Source organism: Lactuca sativa, chromosome 2 (genome assembly GCF_002870075.4).
Source record: "Lactuca sativa cultivar Salinas chromosome 2, Lsat_Salinas_v11, whole genome shotgun sequence".
NCBI classification, from domain to species: domain Eukaryota; kingdom Viridiplantae; phylum Streptophyta; class Magnoliopsida; order Asterales; family Asteraceae; genus Lactuca; species Lactuca sativa.
The window spans coordinates 201,430,311-201,455,502 of NC_056624.2; the positions used below are offsets into that span (position 1 = coordinate 201,430,311).

General features: G+C 36.2%; 1 protein-coding gene across 1 annotated transcript; it reads right to left on the reverse strand.

Annotated features, from left to right (window-relative positions):
• Positions 1–379: 379 nt before the first annotated feature.
• Positions 380–2,052, reverse strand: LOC111916327 (rubisco accumulation factor 1.1, chloroplastic). Its single transcript, XM_023911973.3, has one exon. It carries the CDS (start codon positions 1,936–1,938, stop codon positions 610–612), a length of 1,329 nt encoding a protein of 442 aa, XP_023767741.1. The 5' UTR covers positions 1,939–2,052; the 3' UTR covers positions 380–609.
• Positions 2,053–25,192: the final 23,140 nt, after the last annotated feature.

Below are 25,192 nucleotides of genomic sequence, written 5' to 3' on the forward strand. Positions count from 1 at the left end.
AGAGGTATGATTCTTCTTTAAAACTCTGATTAAATGGTGTTATGATGCTTGTTTTGTAATTTATCTAGCGACAGAAGATAAAACAATCATGAAATGGTCTTCAGGAATTTCATCATCACGATTCACAAGGAATCCAACTTTTCCAAAATCACATGTTATTATATGGGTCGTGAATTCGAAATGGCTTGAAGATAACGAGTCTTGTGTAGCCATTTTGAATTGTGTCGATATCAATTGAGTGCAAATTTAATAATATCATGAACATCTGAAGACGAAAAATCGAAAAATATAGCATTAAGCTTGATGTAAAACAAAGGTATTAAAAAGTTCAAGAAAAGCTTTTATTGCTAATCACTTTCCACTTTTAAGGTTATTCATATTACTCAGAAAAATAGCATTAAATTAAAACTCGTTGTACTTCTACATGAAACACCAATTATAGATTATAGATGGTACAACATATAAATAAATACAAGTGTATATTTGCAGCTAAAATGAAAAAAGCATCAATACACAAACCTCAAGGCCAATGAGAAGAAGAAGAAGAAGAAGGATCAACAAAATCTCCTCCATTGAAACTCATCTAATAATTCAATTCCATCTAGGGTTTCATTCCCAATCCTCTTCTGCTAATTCACTGTCATTATCTTCTCTTGGTGGCCTAACAACAATAACCACAGTTCCAAGACTTTCTTGAATACCTTTCTCCTTCAATGTCGATCCTCTATCCACCTTCAATTCATCTTCACTCAATACCAGATAGAATCCATCATCAGCTGCCACCTCTTTCCTACTTCGATCAGCCACCACCAAGATAGCCTCCTCCTTGTACCACCTATTAACTCTCCATGGCAAAGCCCTCGCATCAGAAAAGGCCACCACTACTCCGCCTCTCTTCAACCCTATCACTGGCTCCCACGCCGGCAACACCACCCATCTCCTCCAGTCTTTCTCAGCCTCCACTATACCAAAATCCCCTTTGCACCCAGTTTCCCATGGTGCATCCTTCACCCCTTTGTCTCTCTCACCCGCTCCACAAACCGGCAAAACTGCAACCACCGTAGCCTCTGCAATCTCCCCCAGATTTAACCTCACTACAGGAACTTTCACTCCATCAACAACGCCTCCATCTCTTCCCTGTCCTTCTCCATCACCATCGTTTCCATCCAATTCCTTTGTCACCCACGCTTTTGCTGGCTCAGACACAGCCACAGACAAAGCCTTTTGCAATACAGATATTTTCGACTCTGTATCCCGATTTTCAAGAGCTTGTCTGTAGTACATAAAGGCCAAACAATCAGCCGGAATCGTGTAATCAAAATAATCCCATCCACGATCACCGCGTCGACGGGGGAAATCCTTGATTGCCCTAGCAAGTTCCTGAGCATCACTTGGTTCAAATTTATTTTCAAGCATGTATCTCGCAGCTGCGGCACGCTGGTTCACACTCAACAACCTTATCTCATACAGCAACTCCGCACCACCCTTATCGTAAAACTCGAGGGTTTCCTCATCAACACCTGACTGAACCAAGGACTCCCTAACCTGAGCAGCTACAACGAGTCGATTCTGCTCAACACCACTGATGCCGGTAACTTCTTCGAGGGTGGATGGGGCAAATCCTTCCAGAATCAATGGAGGAATGAGAGGGGCGTATTCGAACCACAGGCCAAGGCGATTTGAAAGAACATCGAGGCGAGCTTCTGTGTCGAGGTTACGATATTGGGGTGGTATTGGAGATTGCGATGTCGGAGGGCGAAAGGGTTGGTAGAGTTTTTGAGACGGTGGCTTAGAGGCGGGGATAAGTGTGGCTGAGATGGGTTTTCGGAAGGGTTTATTGGGTCTGTGGTGGGAAGTGAGAGGAAGCGGTGAGGAAAGGAAGGGTGAATGGAGGAAAGTGGGGGTAGGTTTGGGAGAATTCAGAGCTAAAGAGAGCATGGTTGAAGGTTGAAGAAATGGAGGGAATTGGGGAAACCTTATCCTGTGTGATAGTTACGAAGAAGGTGATCAAGATTCAAGAGGAGTAGGGAGTAGGATGAAGGGATTTCACAAATAATTTTGAATCGATGCTTTCTTCATTTATATTCTCCCCCCTTCAACTTGTATTCCAACAATATTTATGCCCCCAACTTCCATTACTAGGACTAAGGCTCTATCTTTTAATTGAAAAATTTAAGAGGTAACCTTTTAAAATTTAGATATGGCTTATTTGTTTGCCTCTTATAAATTACAACTGAATTGCATAATAACCTCTTAAAAAATCAAACTTCATATCACATCTAAAAAATAAAAAAGACGGAAGTGCCCTACCTTAAAAACCACTCTTCTTTTCTTCTCAACACGCCTCCATTATGTTCTTTCTCATCGAAACACACACACAAAAACATTTCCTGCCATCGACAATCTGCTGAAGCTCGTCACTGCCATCGTCGTCGCCGATGTTTTCTCTACCTCCGGCGACTGCTGCGCCTCCGACAGCTTTGCCTCCCACGACTTCTGCAGACAGTTTCTTCGCCAATATGTTGTTTTTTCGCTTACTATGTGTGGTTTTTCTTGATAAATCTAATGAAATTGGTCTTCCCTCTTTCTATGTGCGATTTTTCGTCTCTTGTTATGTGCGGGTTTTCTTGATAAATCTGATGAAATTGGTCTTCCCTCTTGGTATATGTTGTTTTCTGCAAATGTTGATATGGGTTGAATTCTAAAATATAAGTTGATGATCTTGTTGTTTTTGTTGAATTTTGAAATGTATGTGTGTGTATAGTTGAAATATGTTGTTGAAATTTGTTGAGTTTGTGTTTATTTGTTGAACAATATTGTTGAAAATGTCTTCTTTGCTGAAATTTAGTTCATTTGATGAATTCATTTGTTATGGACTGTTTGTTCATTTTGGTCTTTTTTTTTGAAAAATTTTGGGTTATGATTAGCGATTAGTGGATAAGATGATGGTTTAAGATCATGTATCCAATTTGACGGGTTTCATCACATGTTTTTAAGGTGTGGTTTCACTGGTTATAGAAATGGGAGAAAGGAAGAGAAAACATATTTTCCCAAAATGACCTTTGGTTAAAAGGAAGAAAGATCGACTAGAGAAAGTTGGAATGGAGTAAGGGAATTGGTGAAAGAAGAAGAAAGCCCATACAATGTTAGAGTTGAAGGAGATAATGAGAATGAATTGGCGTTGAAATGAAATAGAATTCCACTTGTGAAGAGTTTCTGTTTGTATGTAATTAGATGCATGGCTAGATGGAATTATAGATGTGTACAAAAATTAATAATTAATTATTCATACATTTATGTTTGATTCGGATTGATGTTTAATTTTGATTTATTTAATTTTGATTTTATATTTTTTTTTCTATATAATTTTTCAAGAAGTTGATTTGGTTATTTTATAAACAAAAAGATTAAATTCAACAAAAATAATACAAAAGGGTAAAATTGTCATTTTCATATTCAGCACTGTAATTCAGAGGTTCCAACCAAACAACATTTCAAAATTCAGATCTTAAAAATTCAGAACTTTTTAAAAAATCAGACCTCTTAAAAATTTAGATCCTACCAAACAGCCCCTAAGGGGTGTCTTTACAATTGTTTTTCAAATAATGTCACCTAGGATTCTATGAGGTCTCTCATTAATTATTTTTTTAGTAGTATAGAGAGGTAAAGTCCATTTTTACATGTTAACATCCCTTAACTTATTATCATAGTTTTTTTTTGTAACCTCAGTATATGTGGCAGCTAACTAGGCCTATATGGAGCAACTATGATTATCCATCCTTTAACAAAATCATTTATGCCCATCAAACTAAATCAAAATCTAAGAAAAACACCTTATGAAAGATTCTTCCGTTCAGGAAAGTCAAACAAAGAAAACAAACATCGTTGAATGCATAAAAATCCCTAACAAATGAATTGTTTTGGCAAAAATTGAAGTCCAAAACTTGCAAAATCAGGTACATAGAAGAGCACAACTCCGATAATCATTCCTACAAACTTAGACTCAACCAGTTGTAGATCTGAACATTGAAGAATATTGGTTATCGATGCCATTCCTAAGCATAACACCCCCACTCTCAGGTATTAATTATATAACTATATTTTCATATTGAAAAGGTCTACTCGACGAGTTGGATGCCCTGACTCGTCGAGTGTGAACGTTTTGGCCACGTGTTTAAGCGACCAACTCGCCGAGTCAGAGGCATGACTCGACGAGTTGGAGCTGGAGGATGAAAATTTAATTTTCGGGGTTTTTTCACCCTATTTAAAGGATCATTAGCCCCCTTAGCCTCCCTTACAGCCTCCTTTGAGTCCAAAAACCCTAAAACACGTTTTCTCTCTATATTTGTGTGTTTTAAGCTTGGAAGGTGGATCTTGGTGAAAGAAGCTTGAAGAACAAGAAGCATGAGGCAAGGAACGGTTGTGGACCTGAACTCTACTCCATTTTAGCATCTCTTGAAGGTAACAAGTCGTTACCTTGACTTTCCTCTTTCTAGATCTCTTCATGGTTAAGATTAGGGTTTTTCTAGCATATATGATAGCCATTTTCGGGTATGGGCTAGGGTTTGAAGTTGCAACTTCAGATCTGAACTTATCTTGGCCTCTATAACTGTAAAGTTTCCAACTTTAGCAAGTATGAGCTTTTTCCTTGAGTTAAACCCCATTTTAAGCTTGCATTTGGTATTCTAAGCCTACAGAGCCTTGCATGCACATAAAGTTTGAAACCCTACGTGATAAGTATGCCTTAGGAAGCTAGATCTGCCATTTGGAGCCTTGGAATGGCTCAAAATCATCTAGACAATAAATGGACAATATGAACTCGATAAGTCGGATAAGGAACTCGACGAGTTGGGAAGGGTTTTCTCGTTGTTTGGTTTCAGCATGGACTCGATGAGCCAGCAGAGGACTCGATGAGTCAGTTAGGGTTTTCCTGACTTCTGGACACGCATAGACTCGACGAGTTGGTCGGAAACTCGGCGAGTCGGTGAGGGTTTTATGTGTTGGGTTTTATTCTAAAACTTAGTTTGAAAAAATACAAATACTGGCAAACGGAAGACTTGAGTTTTATAAAATAACATAAACATTTTATCACCCACCAAGGATCATCTTGCAAGTGAAAGAAAGATTTAAAACACAACCATAGAAGGAAGAAGTGGTAACAAGCTCTAAAGAACTTTGAGTCCTCTAGGGGAGGCTTGGAAGTTGATGGAGTGAGGATGAACCCTTAAGACACCAACAAAGTACCAACTTGATGTAATGCTAGTTACAACTCTAAAGCTTTAAGTCAAAAAACAAGTTTACGACTTAAAGAGAGGATGGAAGCAACTTATATCTTCAAAGTGCAAGACTTTAGAGAGAAGATGAAGAAGGGAAGTGATACTCACGATTTTAAGCAAGAATGGTGCAAGAAGAAAGGTTGCAAGAGTGCATCCCGTATATAGCCATAAAGAGGAGTCAATACCCATTAGATCTTAACACTTTTTGCAAGCATGTCCCTATGTCATGATTATGTTTCTTCTAGCTTGTATTCTTTACATTAAATAAGTACAAAAGGCCATGCCCTAACTAGTCTACACTAGTTTCGGCCATGGCTCTTAAAAGAAGAGAAAATGTTTAAATTTTATAAACACAAATTTTATAAAATATAAACTTTGTCTTTAGGTAAAAGAAAAAAGACTCAACTAATCCAAAATGTTGTACATGACTTATTAATTCATACATTATGAAATAATGTGTTACTTGTATTGTAAAATAATTATTTCATTGAAATAAATATTTTCCCAATTTATTATAAGAGTTTATGAATATTTATTAAAATCAAGTTCTAATAAATAATAAATTGTATCAAGTTGTTATTAGTGTGACCCTTAGGATCATATGTTATTAGGAATATCATTTTAATATGACTCTTGAGCATACTAGATCTTTCAATCTCCCACTTGCGCAAGACTCATATCAAATTGATATAGATAGTGGTGAACGTCTAACAACATTTCACTGCCCCCAACAACATATGATGTAGTGCCATTCCATCAACACCCAATTCCCCAAAAGCCCCAAAGGCTACAATTGGTGAGTAAGGTAAGTTTATCAGTTATCCCTTTGCTACATACATCATGTTGAAGATGAGATATGGATCGTAGTCAATCTCATGTAAGTGTTCAACTTTACATCAGGACCTAGATGTATAACTCCCAACGAATAAGAGGAACAAATCCCATCTTGACTACATACGCCTCTTGCATGGTTTACATCATACCTGATGGTAGCTTTTATAACTGCCTAATAAAAGAACAACTTTTGAATACATCAAAGCATAACGTTCCTCATACTCAAGTCCCAAATATATATCTCAGGTATTAAGGATATACAAATATTACCTTTTATCAAGTATCATTCATGACAGCGATCCATGAAGTGATCTTGAGCGGGTTACTCCAATACTTATTCTCTAGTAAGTATCTATGAAACTGGTTACAACGCTTTGTCAACCATCCTATTTCATATTAGTCTTATTTCATTATTGCTCCCACAATAACAACTGACTATGGAGTTTTAGAGTGAATAAATTTACTCAAGGATTAAACATGTTAATAAAGAAGACAACAAATATTTAATGAAAATATAATATGCCATATATATCATAGTCATTACAATAGATGATGTTATATAATGTTCCAGTATTCAATACTAATACATAGATCAAATCTAATCACTAGAATAGTGAAGTCCTATTCCTCGAGCATATCCTTCAAATTTTGCTTGAGGAAGAGGCTTTATGAAAGGGTCCACCGAATTTTGATCGGTGTGAACTTTGGGAATACTAATTTCACCTTCTTCAACTTTGTACCAGATGAAGTTGAATATGCGGCTAATATGCCTAGTCTTCTTGTATGCGCGGGGTTCTTTTTCCAAAGCAATAGCACCCTCATTATCACAGAAATGTCTAGGGGGTCCTGAATGGTAGGGACTACCCCTAGATCCTTAATGAATTTCTTCATCCAAGCAGCCTCTTGTGCAGCTTCAGAAGCAGCAATGTATTCTGACTCTGTAGTGGATTGTGCAACAATACTTTGCTTGGAGCTTTTCCAAGATACAACACTCCCATTGATAATGAACACATATCCTGATTGTGATTTTCAATCATCTTGATCAGTTGTGAAGGAAGCATCAGTGTAGCACTTCACACTTAAGCTTTCTTTCATGCCTCCATAGACGAGGAACAAATCCTTAGTTCTTCATAAGTACTTTAGGATGTTCTTCACAGCTCTCCAATGACTCTCCCCTGGATTTTGTTGGAACTTGGTTACCATGCTCATAACATAAGCAATATGAGGTCTTTTAAAATTCATGACATACATGATGCATCCAATTGCAGTAGCATATGGAATATCTTTCATCTTATCTAGCTCAGCCTTTGTGCTAGGACATTTAGATGAACTTAGTATAGTACCATGTGCCATAGGTACAAATCCTCTCTTAGAGTTTTCCATATTAAATCGCTTCAATACTTTCTCAATATATGTACCTTGGCTTAGATCTATTAATCGTTTTGATCTATCTCTATAGATTTTGATTCCAAGAATGTATTGTGCCTCACCTAGGTCCTTCATTTAGAAAAACTTTCCAAGCCAAGTCTTTACACCTTGTAAAGTTGGAATGTGATTTCCCATGATCAATATGTTATCCATATATAGGACCAGGAATGTCACTGAGCTCCTACTAGCTCTCATGTAAACACAAGATTCATCTTCATTTCTAATAAAACCATACTTTGTGATTTCATCATCAAAACGATGATTCCGGTTACTAGATGCTTGCTTTAATCCATAAATTCATCTCTTGAGTTTACACACTTTATTAGGATGTTTTTGGTCGACAAAACCTTCGGGCTGATCCATATAGACATCTTCTTCCAAGTGTCCATTCAAAAAAGCGGTTTTGACATCCATTTGCCATATCTCATAGTCATAATATGCAACTATGGAAGATAGTATCCTAATTGATTTCATCATAACGACTGGTGAAAAAGTTTCATCATAATCAACCCCGTGAGTTTGAGTGAATCCTTTGGTAACCAATCTTGCTTTGAGTGTGTGTAAGTTGCCATCCATGTCAATATTCTTCTTGAAGACCCACTTACTTCCAACAATCTTGCTATTGGGAGGAAGATCAACCAAGTCCCATAATTGATTTTCTCTCATGGATTGTATCTCAACCTTCATGGCTTCAAGCCATTTTGTAGATTCGGGATCTTTCATTGCATACTGGTAGCTGACCGACTCATTAGCATTCATCATTACGAAGCACTCGTCAATGAGAAATCCATATCTCTCAGGTTAATGATGAATTCTACCAGATCTGTGAACGCCTTGTGTTTCAGTAGGTTGAAGGACAGTGATCTCTTCATCTTCAAAAAACCTCTTGTTCGGTACTTGTGACATCCCTATTTTCACGGCCAGAAAAGACCGATTTTGTTTATGCTTTATAAAAACCAGAGTACCTCTTTTAATAAAAATGTTGCGGAATTTGTTCCCAGAAAAACATGATAATTGCGTTATCAAAGCATTTCTAAAGAAATATATTTTTATTCACTTTTATAACATTTGGGATGTCATTGTCAATACAGAAACATAAGCATAAACAGAACTTACATTCATTTACACTAGTGATCTACATCTCTTTTAAATCTCTCAGTGTAATGTGACTTCATATCAACACCTGTGATATAAATAAACTGAGTGGGTCAAGTTGGGAAACCTGGTGAGTATATAGGGATTTCAATCCCACAATGTTATATCATATATATAATTTAGAACTCACAAAATATACAATTTCACTTTATATGTATAAGCAATTATTATCCCACCCCGCGATCCTCACAACGAGACTATCCATACTCTCAAACCTAAGATTAACCGTTTTACCTAATCCATACTCCCGGATCAGAAATGAACGACTTTACCTAATCCATGCTCTCAGATTAATGACAAATGGTTATGCCTAATCCATACTCTCGGACTAGGGACGAATGACTAATCCATACTCTCGGATTAATGACGAATGATTATGCCTAATCCATACTCTCGGACTAGGGACGAATGACTATGTCTTAATCCATACTCCCGGACTAAGGACAACTGACTATGTCTTAATCCATACCCCCGAATTAATGACAGTTGACTATGTCCAATCCATACTCTCGGACTAGGGACAATGACTGTGTCTAATCCATGCTCCCGGATAATTGACATATGCTAAAGTTCTATTCACTGAGTATACCTCACTTGTACTCGTAAGAAAATACTACACAATATTCCTCATAATTAATTTAGGTCTACTCTTTATCCTAAATTAACATATATAATCAGGTATGTTCTTTAACACGTATTTCAAGCAACATCAATTAACTCGCACATAAAAATATAATTAATACTTCAATCAATACTTGTATTAAAATCATGTTCATGAAATGGACTATGCACTCACTTGATAAGGTGGTGACTCGGTACTCGGACAAGACTTCGTTATCTCAAAGCAATTTCCCTCGACAAAACCTAGTATCAATACCACTAGGGTTTAGTCTAACATTAACTGCGATTAATTAATAGTATAGCTATTATTATTATTATATAAGCGTTAAACAACACTCTATATAACTCATAATAATAGCCCAAATAATTATTTTAAGGTCCTAATAACATTACCATATTAAAACATAAGTTATACTAAAGATAGGTTAGGCGTAGCTCACTTACAGCGGGTTTTTCTCAAAACTGGGCGCCGCTGGAGTAGCGTTCCCGAGCCAAAAGGCTCTTCTTCTCGGAGCCGTCGGGCACTCTGGGGCTTCCGCCTCGTGTTAGGGAGGTTCCCTAGGCTTTTCGGGGGGGGGGGGGGGTTTCGGGGCTAGAGAGAAGTTCTAGAGAGAGAGGGGAGTGAGGGGAGTTGTAAGGAATGAATGGAGGCCTCACCACTTATTTATAGGGGACGTCGTGAGCCAGGCTTGCTACAGCCAGGCGCAGCCTGGTGCTGACACATGGCATCGCACATAGGGTGGAAATCAGCCGATTTTCAATAATTCATAACTTTCGCATACGAGATCCGTTTTCGACGTTCTTTATATCCATACGTAGGTAAAGACAAGATCTACAACTTTCATTTAGACTCCGTTGGCTAATTCTTGACCGACTTAAATTTAACAGTACAAGGAGATTAGACTGCTAAATGACCGCGAAGAATTCGTAACTCCCTCATACGGACTCCGTTTTCGTCTGTATTTTTACTGTTGAGTTCCTATTAATGAGATATTCAACTCTCATTTAGTTAGCGTAAGCCAAAAACCTCTCGAATTAAAATTCGAGTTTCAGGTCGTGCATTGTTATGCAAAATCTTAGAAAATTCATAATTTCCTCATACGAAGTCAGATTTGGGCGTTCTTTTTATGGATGTTCTCGGTTTAACATATTCTACAGCTTTTGTTTAGATCACTAAGGCTAGAAATTCCTCTATCTTAAATTCACTATTTACATCTCCCGGTGTCGTGCCGGTTTTGCCGAAAAACTTCGACGGACCATAACTTCTTCGTTATAACTCGTATTTCGGCGTTCTTTATATGTACGGAACCCTTGATACATATTATACAAATTGGTTAAGATTATTTATTCTAAATAATCTTTTATCGAAAAGTCGTTTTCGACCCCTATTATCTCTAAGTTAACTAGCCCGGATCTGCGGACGTTACAGTACTAGTGTCAACTAAAGATGCATCGGGTTTAGGTTCTTGATCTTCTTCAAGTTCCACACACCTCCCACTTGCCTCATCCATCAGAAACTTGCTTTCTAAGAATTCATCTTTTCTTGAAATAAAGATTTTATTCTCACTAGGGATGTAGAAGTAATATCCTATACAATCTTTAGGATATCCTACAAAGATGCATTTGGTAGATCTAGGCTCAAGTTTGCTGGAAATCTCTTGTCTAACATAAGCTTCGCATCTCCAAACTTTTTTATAAGATAAGGATGGAGGTTTTCCATACCACATCTCATAAGGTGTTTTTCTCTACCTTCTTAGTTGGTGCCATATTCAGGATGCGGGTTGCGGTGAGTAAAGCATAACTCCAAAATGATAAAGGAAGAGTACTTCGACTCATCATAGATCGAACCATATCAAGTAAGGTTCGATTTCTCCTCTCAGAAACACCATTAATCTGTGGTGTTCTAGGTGGAGTGAGTTGTGAGATAATCCCACGACTCCTTAGATGGTCTTGGAACTCTTGGCTCAAGTACTCACCCCCTTTATCCGAATGAAGGATTTTGATTGTTTTGTCGAGTTGATTTTCAACTTCACTTTGAAAAAATTTAAACTTTTAAAATGCTTCATGTTTATGTTTCATCAAATACACATAACCAAAACGACTGAAGTCATCAGTGTAGGTGATATAATATCTCTCACCATATCTTGACAATGTTTTGAAAGGTCCACATACATCAGTGTGTATGATGCCTAATAAAACACTTGCCCTTTCACTTGTTACAAAGAAAGGGGATTTTATCATCTTGCCACTTAAACAAGATTCACATATGTCAAATGACTCAATGTCATTTGCCCCCAAAAGTCCACTCTTTTGGAGTTGAGATATGCGATTCTTGTTTATATGACCAAGGTGACAATGCCATAGATATGTTTCGCTCAAATCTGGTTTGGGACTTTTGGTGTTAACATGATAAAGGGACTTATTGTTTGAGGTGTCATCTAGGTTTAATTCATAAATTACATTTATTGGTCTAGCCTCAAAATAGAAGATTCCTTTCAAGAAGGAGTGAATGCCATCATCAACAAATTTGAAATCATAACCAGATTTTCTCAAACGCGAAACTGAAATGATATTTCTAGTAATAGAAGTAATTAAACACACATTGTCTTATGTCAAGTACAGACCAGATGGAAAACATAAATCAAAATGTCCTAAAGCTTGGACCGCAACACGTGCTTCATTGCCGACATGTAATACCATCTTATCTGCTTTCAGTTCCTTACTCTTTCTGAACCCCTGCAACGAATTACAAATATGAGTTCCATAACCAGTATCTAATACCCAAGTGTTAGATGAAAAAGTAAATAATCCCATTTCAATCAAGAAAGTGGATATACCTGAAGGGCCTTCCCCGACCTTGTGACAACCTGAAATTTATCCCGTCACAGTAAACCCTTTTCCGCTAATAAAACTCGCTTTATTAAATTGTTCCGTTAACCTTCTGGATTAGGTTAATTAAATTGGTACTTTATTATGACTTCATGAGTGTCCAAACGAGTTAGAAACGCGTGAAACATCCTCGGTATCCCTTTGAAAAGTTTTTAGATTACGACCACGTCGAGTTACGACCACTTAATCGGGTACGGCCATAAGCCCCGTTTAACGTCGGTATCGGGTAGATTTCCACCGGGCCACAAACTCAACCCCTATATAAGGGATTGAGTGCTCACATTGAAGCCTTTCCCAATCTTAACACCCTCTCTCTACAAAACCAATTTTGATCCAAAAACGCCTCTTTCGAGCTCCAAAATCGTAAGTAATCTATCCTAGCTTGTTGTTTAGCTTGATATACATGCAAATTCGTGTTTAAATCATCCAAAAGCCTCAAAATCATGTGTTTATGGCCCAAGAACACTCTTGGACGACAAATACCCATAAATGGGGTTTTGAAGCCCCAAAACCCTTCCAAATCACTCCTAGTGCTTAGCTTTGACTTAGGGACTTGCATGTATGAGCTTAGAGCACCAAAAACTTGTCATTTGAGGAGTAAACATGAGTTTATAGCCCAAGAACATTCTTGGACCGTAAACCCCTCTTCATAGGCCGTGAACACCATTTAAGGTGTTAAATTGCCCCTTAAACACCTCTTATGGCTTGGAATAATGTCTAGAACCAACCACCATCGAAGTAGGACCCTTAAACACCAAGGAAACCATGAACTTAGTAGATTACAGCCGTAAACCCCCCAAGGATTGGTCCCTTGGCCGTAAACTCCTCTAAGGAGGTCAAATGGTGCCCTAACTTCCTTCCATGGCTTGTATATTGGACTAGAATCATGTGTGTTTAACCTAGAACCATCAAAACACAAATGGAAGGGACAAGTAAGAGTTTACAGCCATAAACTCTATGTTTACAGCCATAAACTCCCATAAATGGTCCATTTGAGGACTTAACCACTTCCTATGCCTTAGAATTGAACCTAGTCTAATTCTACTAGTGTTATAAGACTTTTGAGCAACCAAGAACACACCACCCATGAGTTTACGACCGTAAACTCATGGGGATATGGTAATTGGGCCGAAATCTCCTCTAAGAGTTTACTCTTGAAGAGTAAACTCCCTAACTAGGCCATACACCCCCTTATTGCAACCCAATAGCCTCCTAGCACTTGACCAAAGTGTTTTTCCGCACATTAGGATGCTTATACGTGTTTAGTTAGTGTTATAATCACTAATTATATGTAAACATATGTCTTCATATGTTATTAGGTCATTAAGTGTGTTCAAGTCTTTACTTGACACCGAGCACCCAACTGACACCTCCATCCTATGCACTCGCAGAAGGTGAGTTCATACCCCTGAATTAACCTTTTAAATGATTTTAACTGCTTTTATAGGGGGGAATACAAGTTGAACTATACAGTTATTAGATAAATCACATATGATTAATAACTGTATAGCAAATGAATTTTTACATGTTTAACGGCTTCATCTAACAAAAGGTTTTCCAATCTCGCTTTCAACTCTTGTTAAAGTACGAATTTATCTTTTAGATTATCATAAGTATTCGAAAGGTTTTCCGAAGGTTTTTCAAAGTTTGTTTTATAAAATGACATCAAGTCGTATATTCTTAATTGTAAAGATTTTCCAAAGGTTTTCTTCACTTAAACTATTTTATCAAATCATTTTCAAGAGCTTGTTTTATAAACTGATATCGAGTCATAAATTCTTGTTTATAAAGTTTTCCAAAAATTTTACCCAAGTTTCTGTTATGCTTTTATTTTGTTAAATGTCTGCCCGTATATGTATAGTTATATAAGTCATGTTTAAAGGACTTAGGAAGGCTAACTCGCTTTGATTCCTTTTCCTTGTTTGGATGTGGCTTCGGGGTATCGGTTATCCGTCCGAAGGTCGTTTAAACATTAGTTATATATCATGTATACATGTATAGACATAAAGGTTTCCATCGACTAGTTCATTTCCCTTGGGTAGCAAGGGCATCCTTCCAATCATCAATCATATACCTGAAACATTAGTAACTATTATAGGAATAGTTAGGAGATTCTATTTACTCTTTCCAGTACGGAGAATTCCGAAGGAGTCAGTTCATTCGTGAGTCTATATCATTGTTCCAATACTTATAATAGAATTCGAAATACGAGATGCATCTTCTGGACACGGATTTCACCGTTGTCAAGTTGGTAACCAGAGTCTCCTGGAGGGAGATCGGGCATTGTGTGTATAGATCTATACGGGACAGACACTCCCACACCCTGACTGCTAGCTACAGTCCCGGCCGACCAAGCCAATGGGTGACAAATGTCAAATTCATTCCGAAGCCTGCAGGGCGTCAAGTATTTGATTGTCAATCAGTATGGTTACAAGTATCTCTATGTTTACCTTATAATTCATGGCCTTAAGGTAACAAGAATTAACACGGTATTTTTGAAACCATCTTAACCTATTATCCTAGTTATATACTAGGTCACGTTATAAACCTTTAAACCAACCCACTTAGGATTACCGGATGTTTTAGACTTTGCTAGCTGTATCGTTCATTTGATACTGTCTAGAGTCTGTGCTTCCTTTTGTTAGACTGAGCCAGGCGTATCATTCATTCGATACTCTACTGGAGTCTAAGATTTCTTTTGCCTTAGTGTAAGATTATTGTTGGCGGGTTCAAAATCATAGTTAAGCTATTTTTATTTCGTAGTATGTTCCTTTAGTAGCAACTTGTAGATACATCATCTTTGTTGTCAAGTAGTTGATCAAAAAATACATCGTCTGCATGCTCTTGTTACTTTACTTGGACCTACTTACTTCCCACATAAGAAAGACATGTCGATAACAGTGGCAAATCTAGAACCAAAAATCAAGTGGTTCCTTATATAAATGAAACTAAAAAAACACGAGTGGTGACGAGTTGGGTTGTATGCAGGTCGGGTTCTATACTTGGTCGTTCAAATAGATCAACGGGTAGTGAGTTTAAATCAACCTTTGTATATTTATATTTATGTTGGCATTCACTATATTCTTTCTTTTTATAAAACTTATACAAAGACATTTTTGAATGATTGAATCTTGATTCTTGATTCTGAAATTGAATGTTCTTATATTAAAAAGACAATAACAAATTAACAACTCTAAATAAACAATAACAACTAACACATTGAACAATGTTCTTATATCAAATAGACATAACAACTCTAAATAAATTCTAAAATTGAATGTATATTAATCAAATGTTAATCATACAAAGCCACAAAGGGTTTTGATTTTTGAAATCTGATCAATAGGTCAATGAAATCGATATGGATTATATAATCATTAATCATACAAAGACACAAAGGGTTTCGATTTCAAACAAAAAGAAAGTTGTAATCTAAACTTGTATAACTTACAAGCGTGAAACAAGGTTGTTGACTGAGTGTTGGGGGAGAAGAAACCGATGGGCTTGACTGCTGTCGATTGTCGTTGGACGGCTGGAGGAAGTCGACACCGACGGCCTAGCCAGACAGTGACCGGAGCAGCCGACGATCGTTGGATGGTGTTTGATTTCGGAACAGGGACAACGAGAAGCGAATAACAAGACACCATACGACGTTCAGTTTCTTATTTTCTATTTCTTTTTTTCCTTCTTTTTTTAAATTAATGGATCATTGGATGATTGGGCTATTGATTAATTGATATGAGCTTTTAAATATGAAAGGGGTAAATGACACCAAAAACACTCTTTTTATACAGAAATTCGATTTTGACACCGTGTTTTTTTTGTGTCAATTTTGACACTGTGTTTTCCAATTTGTTATAATTCTGACCACTTGACTGGTTAACCAGGTTACATGTTGACGTGGCATGATGACGTGTCAGTTTTGATGACGTGGCATGCTGACATGATATGCTGACGTATCAAAATTGATTTTTTTCCCACAAAAAACACTAAGTTTTCACTTTTTTTTTTTCGATTTTGACACTAAGTTTAATTTTTTATTTCAATTTTGACACTATGTTTTTTTTGTTCCAATCGAACATCATTTATCAAATTTTGTTCAATTTTTCATTTGAAACCGTATAAATATATATTTTTTATTACATTTTAAACCGTATAAACATATTTTTTCGTTTAAAAACCACATTTTTATTTAAATAAAAAACGTTTTTTTTTCTTATATTTAAAGCATTAGTTATATCATGAGAATCAAACTAACCATAAGCTTCTAATAAGATGTAAAAATTTGATGGGTTGCAAATTTGATATTCGAGTTTTGATCGATCACACGCCTCCAAACCTCCAAACACATTTTAAAGTTGCATATTTAATATAAAATACAATTTTTATATAACTAATACAAATTTATACATAAAAATATGGTTTGAGTGTATAAAAATGTATTTATACAAAACTATGGTTTTTAAATGAAAAAAAAACATATTTATACGGTTTAAATGTATTAAAAAAATATTTATACGATTTCAAATAGAAAATTGTCAACATTAAACAAAATTGGAAAAAATGATGTTCGATTTGGAACAAAAAAACACAGTGTCAAAGTTGAAGAAAAAATTAAACTTAGTGTCAAAATCGAAAAAAATGAAAACTTGGTGTTTTTTGTGAGAAAAAAAAAATTCAATTTTGACACATCAGCATACCATGTCAGCATGTCACGTCATCATGTCATGTCAGCATGCAACTTGGTTAACCGGTCAAGTGGTCAGAATTGTAACAAATTGGAAAACACAATGTCAAAATTGACACAAAAAAAACACAGTGTCAAAATCGAATTTCTATGTAAAAAGAGTGTTTTTTGTGCTATTTACCCATATAAAAGATATGAGTTGTTGATAGAAATTTTTTGCCAAAAAAAATTAGGTAGTTCCTTTGATAAAAATAAGATAGATCCTTATTTTTTTTTGCTAAATCCTTAATGCATTAGAAAAGAAAAAAGATGGTCTTAGGACCTACCTTCTCCCTCTTTGCTTACTCCCCTGGTCGATAAACAATAATGCTTAAAAGAAGTTCTTGATTTTTATTTTTCATGAAATATCAATATCGTTAACATTTTAAAAGAAAAAAAAAATCTCAAACATAACATGAGAGTTTCTATTTACCACATCCATGTTTTACACGGACTTGGATGTGGTAGACTTGGATGTGGTAATTACACATGGCAATGATATACTAAAGCATGATAAATCTTCTTGGGTTAATATACACAAAAACCCTAATTTGTGTTTTTTCCTAGTTTAACCATTATAAGCTATATATTTTTGAAAGAAATTTCAACTATGATCCTCTATATTAATTGGTTTGAGGTATGTTAAACTGATTTTAATTCTCATATAAGTGATGTCATATGTACATTTTAAAACAACATATCTAAAATAGTTTCTAACCAATCCACATGGTATGCATGTAAAACTTCAAACGACAATCCATTTCAAAAAACAAGATGTTATTTTATGAAATATATGTGATTTTATATAAGTAAATGAGAGAAGTCTTTGTCAGTTTACCACATGCTAAATAAAAAATAAAGGGTCAAAGTGGTTGCATTGATTAAAAAAAATGAATAGCTTTTATTCACTGAAATAAAATATAAAGGTTAAATAAAAAACAAAATAAATATATTTTAAAGGGATATAATTCATACACAATAAATTTTTTCTATACCTAATAATTTATGTTTTGGGTATGAAAAAACTGTTTATGTATGAAAAATACTGATTAAAATAATTCAGTAACATAAAATACCAAGTCAAAGTTTCTAAAACTGAAAAAAAAAGATGTCTTCCATTAACACAGCCTTGGTCAAGCAAACAATTTATGGTACAACGCAACCAACTTCTAGAAGTTTTCTAAGTCCTCATAAATTCAATTCAAAAGTTATAATATTTTCCCATTATTAAATCATATCTTGTTTTAGTAAATAGAGTTGGAACACTTTACCCATATAAGTCCACACTCGCTTCAACCATTTTATGACTTCTTATGTTTAAAGAACTTCGCTATCTTTTGTTTCGAATTATATATACAAAGTTACGAGGTTGCGTTTGTACCAATACTACTACAAATTGTTAATTTCCTCTCAGCAGTTTATGTAAAATGACACAAAACCATACGAAACAATTAAAAAAAATCTTGAGACGTGGTATAAGCCAATACATAACAATACAATCATCATATATATTTTTTAGAAACAACAAATATATCATTAAAAGAGGGCAACACCCAATAACAAAGAGCTACAAAAGCAAAGAAAAAAAAAACAGAAAAAAGAAAAAACAGATACAAATACAAAGAGAACTAAAAAACCAGATGAGTAAAAGGTGATATAAATCATTCGGCCCAGCACCCACACTCAACATTTCCTCTATGTCTGCACCAATTATAGGCGAGTGATATTATATTGTCAGCGAGTTTAGTGGAGTTCTCCATGATACCCTTAAAGCTCTTGTCATTCCTTGAGATCTAAATATTCCAAATTAGACAGTAGAAAATAAAGATTAGGATATCGTTTTTCTTTGGACAGTTCCCTTAAGTAGCAGCAAAATCTATGAATTCACTCACACACATGAAAATCATGTTCCCAATTCCACATCATTTGAGTATCCATTGTTGTACCTCTCTAGAATAATCACAACTAACTAACAAGTGATCGAACGATTCTGATTCCAAATTGCACATTGGGCATAACAAACTGGAAGTATGTCACACCCCTAAACCAAGGATGGCGGAAACGTCCGGGGGTGGAGGACTTCATGTACAGTATCACAACAACATGTATAATAGTGCTCAAAGTAAATACAACCATCATAAATATAATTGAAAAAGTTACACCAAAATATATGTTTACATGTTTCAAAATCAATTACATTATGATTGTTGACGGTTTAAAGTCTCATCCTCAAAGCGCTGAAGTTTTCATGTTTCACTGATTTCCTGAGAATACAAGTAGTTTTGAAAAAGTGTCAACAATTAAGTTGGTGAGTTCATAAGAGTTTTGTTTGAAGTAGAAACCGTTTTCCTTGTAAAATCGATAGAGTTTGATTTCCAGAAAATCCAATATTTTCTTAGTTAAGTGTGAACAGAATATTCCTATATGATGTGTTAATGAACCCTAGAATGACCCGTAGATTTCCCCTATAATCGTCCAGCGTATATAAGTTATATAAGATTTAAGTTAGATAAAACGTTGAATATAGTGGGTCTGCCCTAGGTCCACAACCCAACGAGGAACAGGAGATGAGGCGGGCCCCACCAATTCTAAGCCAATCGAGACTAAATTCTTATACGACTCTAGCATATACGCTCAACGATTATAGTTGAAGTCTAACAATTCAAGATGAAATATACTTTTAATATCATAATAATTATTTTGTGTGAATCCGGTACTTTGGAATGTACCCCATTTATATGAAAACCTGGTACTTTGGAATGTACCCCATTTATATTAAAACCCGGTACTTTGGAATGTACCCCATTTATATGAAAACCCGGTACTTTGGAATGTACCCCATTTATATGAAAACCCGGTACTTTGGAATGTACCCCATTTATATGAAAATCCGGTACTTGGGAATGTACCCCATTTCGTGTGAAAACCTTTTGTAATGTAAATGATCATAAATTATACCTATTATAGCTTATCAAAATTTTTGAAATGTATATGCAACCTAACTATACTTATTATAGTTTAGTATGTTTATTTGTGGTGTAGAAGAACCCTTTCTATGTAAGTCAAATGCATAGTACAATATAGCTATGTTTATCTTGCTTTGTTTTGTACTAATGGTTAAGATGGAGGATTCTTATAAATTCAATAAGTAATTTCCCATTATATAAATATACCACTACAAGAAATACATGTAATATATGAAGTCATCAAATATTTAACACTTTGCTCAACATGTTACAAAGTGTTTTGAAAGTTATAAGTTGTTAACTAACTCTTAACCTTTCTGCACTGTTTTAGAAAAATCATAGAAAAATCATACGAAGTCAAAAACTAGATCCATAAATTCTGAGAGTTCCTAAAATGTGTCTAGTTTACTCATAATTTTTATCATGATTTTTGGAAGCCTTTAACTTGTATAAAAATGCTCATATTCACAGACTGGTCCGGATTTGTGTTTGAAAAGACAGACTGTTTTGTAAAAATCACCATAAATTATAGAAAAATAGTGTGGAGATTTGCAAGTAGTCATTTTAAAGCTAAGAAGTGGAACTACTTGCACCTAAAACACTTTTGAAAACTAAAATGTTTAAGTTGTCGAAAACAGTCCGTGAATGGAGTCCAACTTTTCTGATGAAAGCTGTTAGAAAAGTTTAGTTATGTTCTTGGTGTTTTAACTTGTATCCCCCCACCCCCCCCCCCCCCTAAAAACTTGAGAAAACATGAAAATGTAGGGGTATGAACTCACCTTGAGTGATTTCAGTAGATAGATGATGGAGAAAAGAAGTGTTCAACTCAAGAACACTTGGGAGATGCTTGAAGATTTGAGGAGCTAACAACAAATATGATGATATTTGTGTAAGCAATCTATTATTTGAGTAGAAGGAAGTGAAATAATCACAAGGAGGATGAATTATACTTACCAAGAGAAGAATAAAGCTTGAAAATCAGCCTTGGAGTCTTGAAATAGAGAGAAAAAGTTTGAGAGAAAAGTTGTGTTGTATTTTTGGTGAAATGAGAGAAAGTTAAAGAAAATGAGGAGAGAGGATGCATGTCCAGCTCTCAAAAACGTGGGAATGACTTGTGAGTGAGGTAAAAAGTACAAGGAAGTGACACGGTATGGTAGGGAGGAGTGTGGGTTAGGCATGGAGTGGGTATGGGGGTTGCTTGTGTCATAGAATAAAGGAAAGTCAACACTCCACCTCTTGTACTTCACCCACTCTTTTTGGATAAGGTTTTATCGTTAAAAACGTGATAAATCATTAATTATGGGTCCTTATATGTTAAAATAAAGTTTTGGGTGAAAATCACGCGTTAAAATAATTAAAACGAAGCTAAAATGAAGTCGTAGTCGAAATCCGGAAAGAAATGAACTTCCAGCGAGGCTTCTCGGAAGGGGGGCGAAGGTTTGGTCCCTTCTGATCCTGGGTCCGAAGCGAGGCGAGGCAGTAGGAGCGAGAAGGAGGCTCGATCCGAAGTCATCAGGAGCGAAATAGACCGAATGAACAGTAGCTTCGGGTTCGGTTCAGCAGCCTTCGGGTTCGGTCCAAGAGAGTTCGGTCCCTAAGAGGACTTTCGGCCCTAAGAGGGGTTTCGACTCCTTAAGAGGGGTTTCGGGTCTTTAAGCCTATTTTACTCGTTTTTACCCCGTTTTAAGCGGTTTTTAACCCGGTTAAGGGTCGGAATGACCCGAATGACTTCAAAAAGTTACGGGAAATTTTGAGAGAGATTAGGGAGAGATTTCACATTCTTGGAGAGATTTCACATACAAAGAGATATTTGGGAGAGATTTCACATTCTTGGAGAGATTTGGGAGAGATTTGACATTCTTGGAGAGATTTCACATACAAAGAGATATTTGGGAGAGATTTCACATTCTTGGAGAGATTTGGGAGAGATTTGAAATTCTTGGAGAGATTTCACATACAAAGAGATATTTGAGAGAGATTTCACATACTTAGAGAGATTTGGGAGAGATTCTCGATAAGGAGAGATAGAGTGAAAACGACTGAGAGCAGTTTCATGTGTGACAAATGTGAGTGTCCGGCTTCGCAATGCAAGGTCCGTAAACCCTATTAAGCCTTGTTTAAGGATCTTACACACTCCCAATGAGTATGCAACATTGTTTTATCAGTTTGGCTCGCCACGTACCACAGTTTTAGGTTAAGGAGATCTAGATGTACACACTTTTCGATTTATGATCTCTCATTAGAATAGCGAGTTTTTTAGTAATTACATAACGTAAGCCCTAGTACACAAGGGTTAGTTGAGTTGACCGGTTTGACTTGTTGACTTCAGTTGACTTTGACTTGACCGGAAATTGACGGTTGTCACATCACCCCCCCCCCCCCCCGTTAGAGGGAATTTCGTCCAGAAATTTGCACTTTAATTCGGAGGAAAGATGGGGGAAACTTTTCGCAGTACAAGAAATTGATTATAGTGAGGAATAACCCGCCTGATGTCACATGACGGCCTTGGAATTTCTTATTGTTTATGCTCTCAGTTTAATCCTTGGCATTAATACTATGCATGCTTTAATCGATGCTAGATTTAACATATAAAGAAATTTAGAATTTAAACGTCGATGTTAGAAACACGTACATATATTTGCGGGTTTCGGGGTGGTCTCTCCTTCGGTGATCGCAAGCACCCTTCCACCACCACTGGCATCTCTTGTTCTTGGGCAGTCCCTTTTAAAGTGTCCCGTTTCTCCACACTTGTAACATGCGGGGTTTACTCCAAAGCCAAGGACTTGGTTGATGGGTCGTGCTGGTGCCTTACAAAAACGAACAATGTGCCCTTCTCTATCGCAGTTTTTGCAATGCATCTTTCGGCAAGCCCCAATGTGATGGAAGTTACACTTGTTGCATTTCGGAAGGGTTCCAGCGTATTGTTTCATGGGGGTTGGCGTGGTGAGGGTTGTGGCAGCATGAACAACAAAAATTGGCGTGGTTGTCGTAGTGTCATGGCTGGAACGATGGTCGATGAGTTGTTGTCACAAAGTAAAGATGCCCCTTGAAGCCAAGTTTTCAACCATCAAAATCCCGTTTAATGTTGCACACCAAACAAAGCATAGCACCTTCAAACGGATTGTCTTTGTCCACCAAATTGTCATCCCCTTGTATAAGTTTAGTTTTGACTCCAGAAATTTTCTCATTCTATTTACTGTGAATTCCCCATTAGGATTTAGGAGGAAACTGAAACCAAATGTGGATTTTACATCAAAATTCAGACTTCCAATATCCGTGTATAACAGTAACAATTCGTTTAATGCGTCCGACCCAGTTGGTTCAAATCTCCACATCCACGAGAAACCATTTGTGGAAAGTCTTACACCCAATGAGCAACATTTGAATGTTTCCAACGCATATAAGTTAGGGAATTTGGTAGAGAAATGAGTTTTACTGCACCAAGGATCTCTTCAGAACATTATTTTTACATCTAACCCTGGGATGAGGAAGAAAATGTTTGTCCAATCTATGTGAAGCGTTTTAATAGCCCTGACTACCTTGGAAATATTACACCAGACTCTGTTTAATGATTTCCTCGCCATATAAGAGGCTGGTTTGTTAAGTAGATTGTGAATACTTACAATAACACCTCTCCACAAACTGTTCTTTTCGTTCATGAGTCTCCACCACCATTTAATTAGTAATGCATTGTTTTGTACAAATATTGATCCAACACCTAAACTGAAGGGTTTTGAGCATTCTAACACTCCTAAGGTGTAAATGCAACCCTAGAAACCTTGGATCTATGTTTTATTTATTATACATGCAAATTTGATTTTCCAAGGTTCTCAACTTAACTATCATGTTATGGGGTACTTGTAATATAAAAACTTTAGTAGAATAACATACCTCTTCTTGTGGTTGGTTGCTCGGAGTCTTGAGAGCCTAGCACCAATAGTGTAGATGCCTCAAGTGGAATCACAAATCACTAAAACACCTTGGAAGACTTGAGAGAATAGTATGCACCAAGTAGAAATCGGCTCACTCTTTTGTACTCACACACTAGTGCCATTTCATGTGCCAAAGACCTCTTTATATAGTATGGAGGATTAGGGTTACATCCATGTAAACCCTAATACCGATGACCTTTCATTTCCATAGGATCCATGGGTTAAAACTCCATGGATTATCTATGCAAGCTTAGCCCATCCTAAATGAACTTGGCCCATTCTATATATATATATATATATATATATATATATATATATATATATATATATATATATATATATATATAAGAGTCCATATTTAATTAGTTCCTTTTGATCACTAAATTAATTCTAAATCAATTATTGATCAATATTAATTAAATAATATGATTTCATATTAGCATATTATAACTTATAATATATTAATAAATCATAACTTATACTATTCTCAAAAGATTATCCATATAAATTGTTTCAGTGAAGTGCAATCCAAATGGACCATGCCGGGTCGGGTCAAGTACATACCAAATATAGTTACGGACTTAGACACCTTATCCAAAATAAACCTCCTTCAGATTTAGGGGTAGTGAATTTTCTCCATTCTACCAAGTGAATTTTCCTCTTTAGTTTACTGCCTCCCCATAGAAATCTACGACTTATTTATTCAATTTGATCGATCATACCCAATGAAGCTTTAAAAAAGGTCATGTAGAATGTAGGAAGACCGCCAAGAACATATTTGATGAGTGTAAGACCCCCCCCCCCCCCCCCCAAATAATAGGGAAGTGGCTTTCCAACTAGAATGCTTGGAAGATAATTTATCCAGAATCGGCTTCAGTTTTTATGAAGTACCATATTAGCACCAACCGGTACCCCCAAGTAAGTGAACAGAAATTCACCATGTCGACATCCAAGTGCCTGAGCAGTGCTGGACAAAGTTTCTTTATCAATTCCCACACCACAAAGAAATGTGGAAACACTTCAGAATTCGTAATAGGTTTTTTAAGTTCTCACAGTCCCATTCTCCAGCAAATATCACGTCATCAGCATATAGAAGATGGGATATTAAGTGACCATCGCCGGGTAGTTTAATCCCTCATACAATGAAGTTTTCGCAAGCCCTTTTCACCGCAATATTTAGCCCTTCCATAGCCAATATTAAAACAAACAGAGACAACGGATCACCTTGTCTAACCCCCTTGGATATTGGAAATTCTTTTGTAAGAGACCCGTTTACAAGAATTGATGTTTTTGCTAAAGATAACCAACTAGAGATCCAATTCCTCCATCTACAACTGAAGTTCATTTGTTCCATAACTGAGTCCA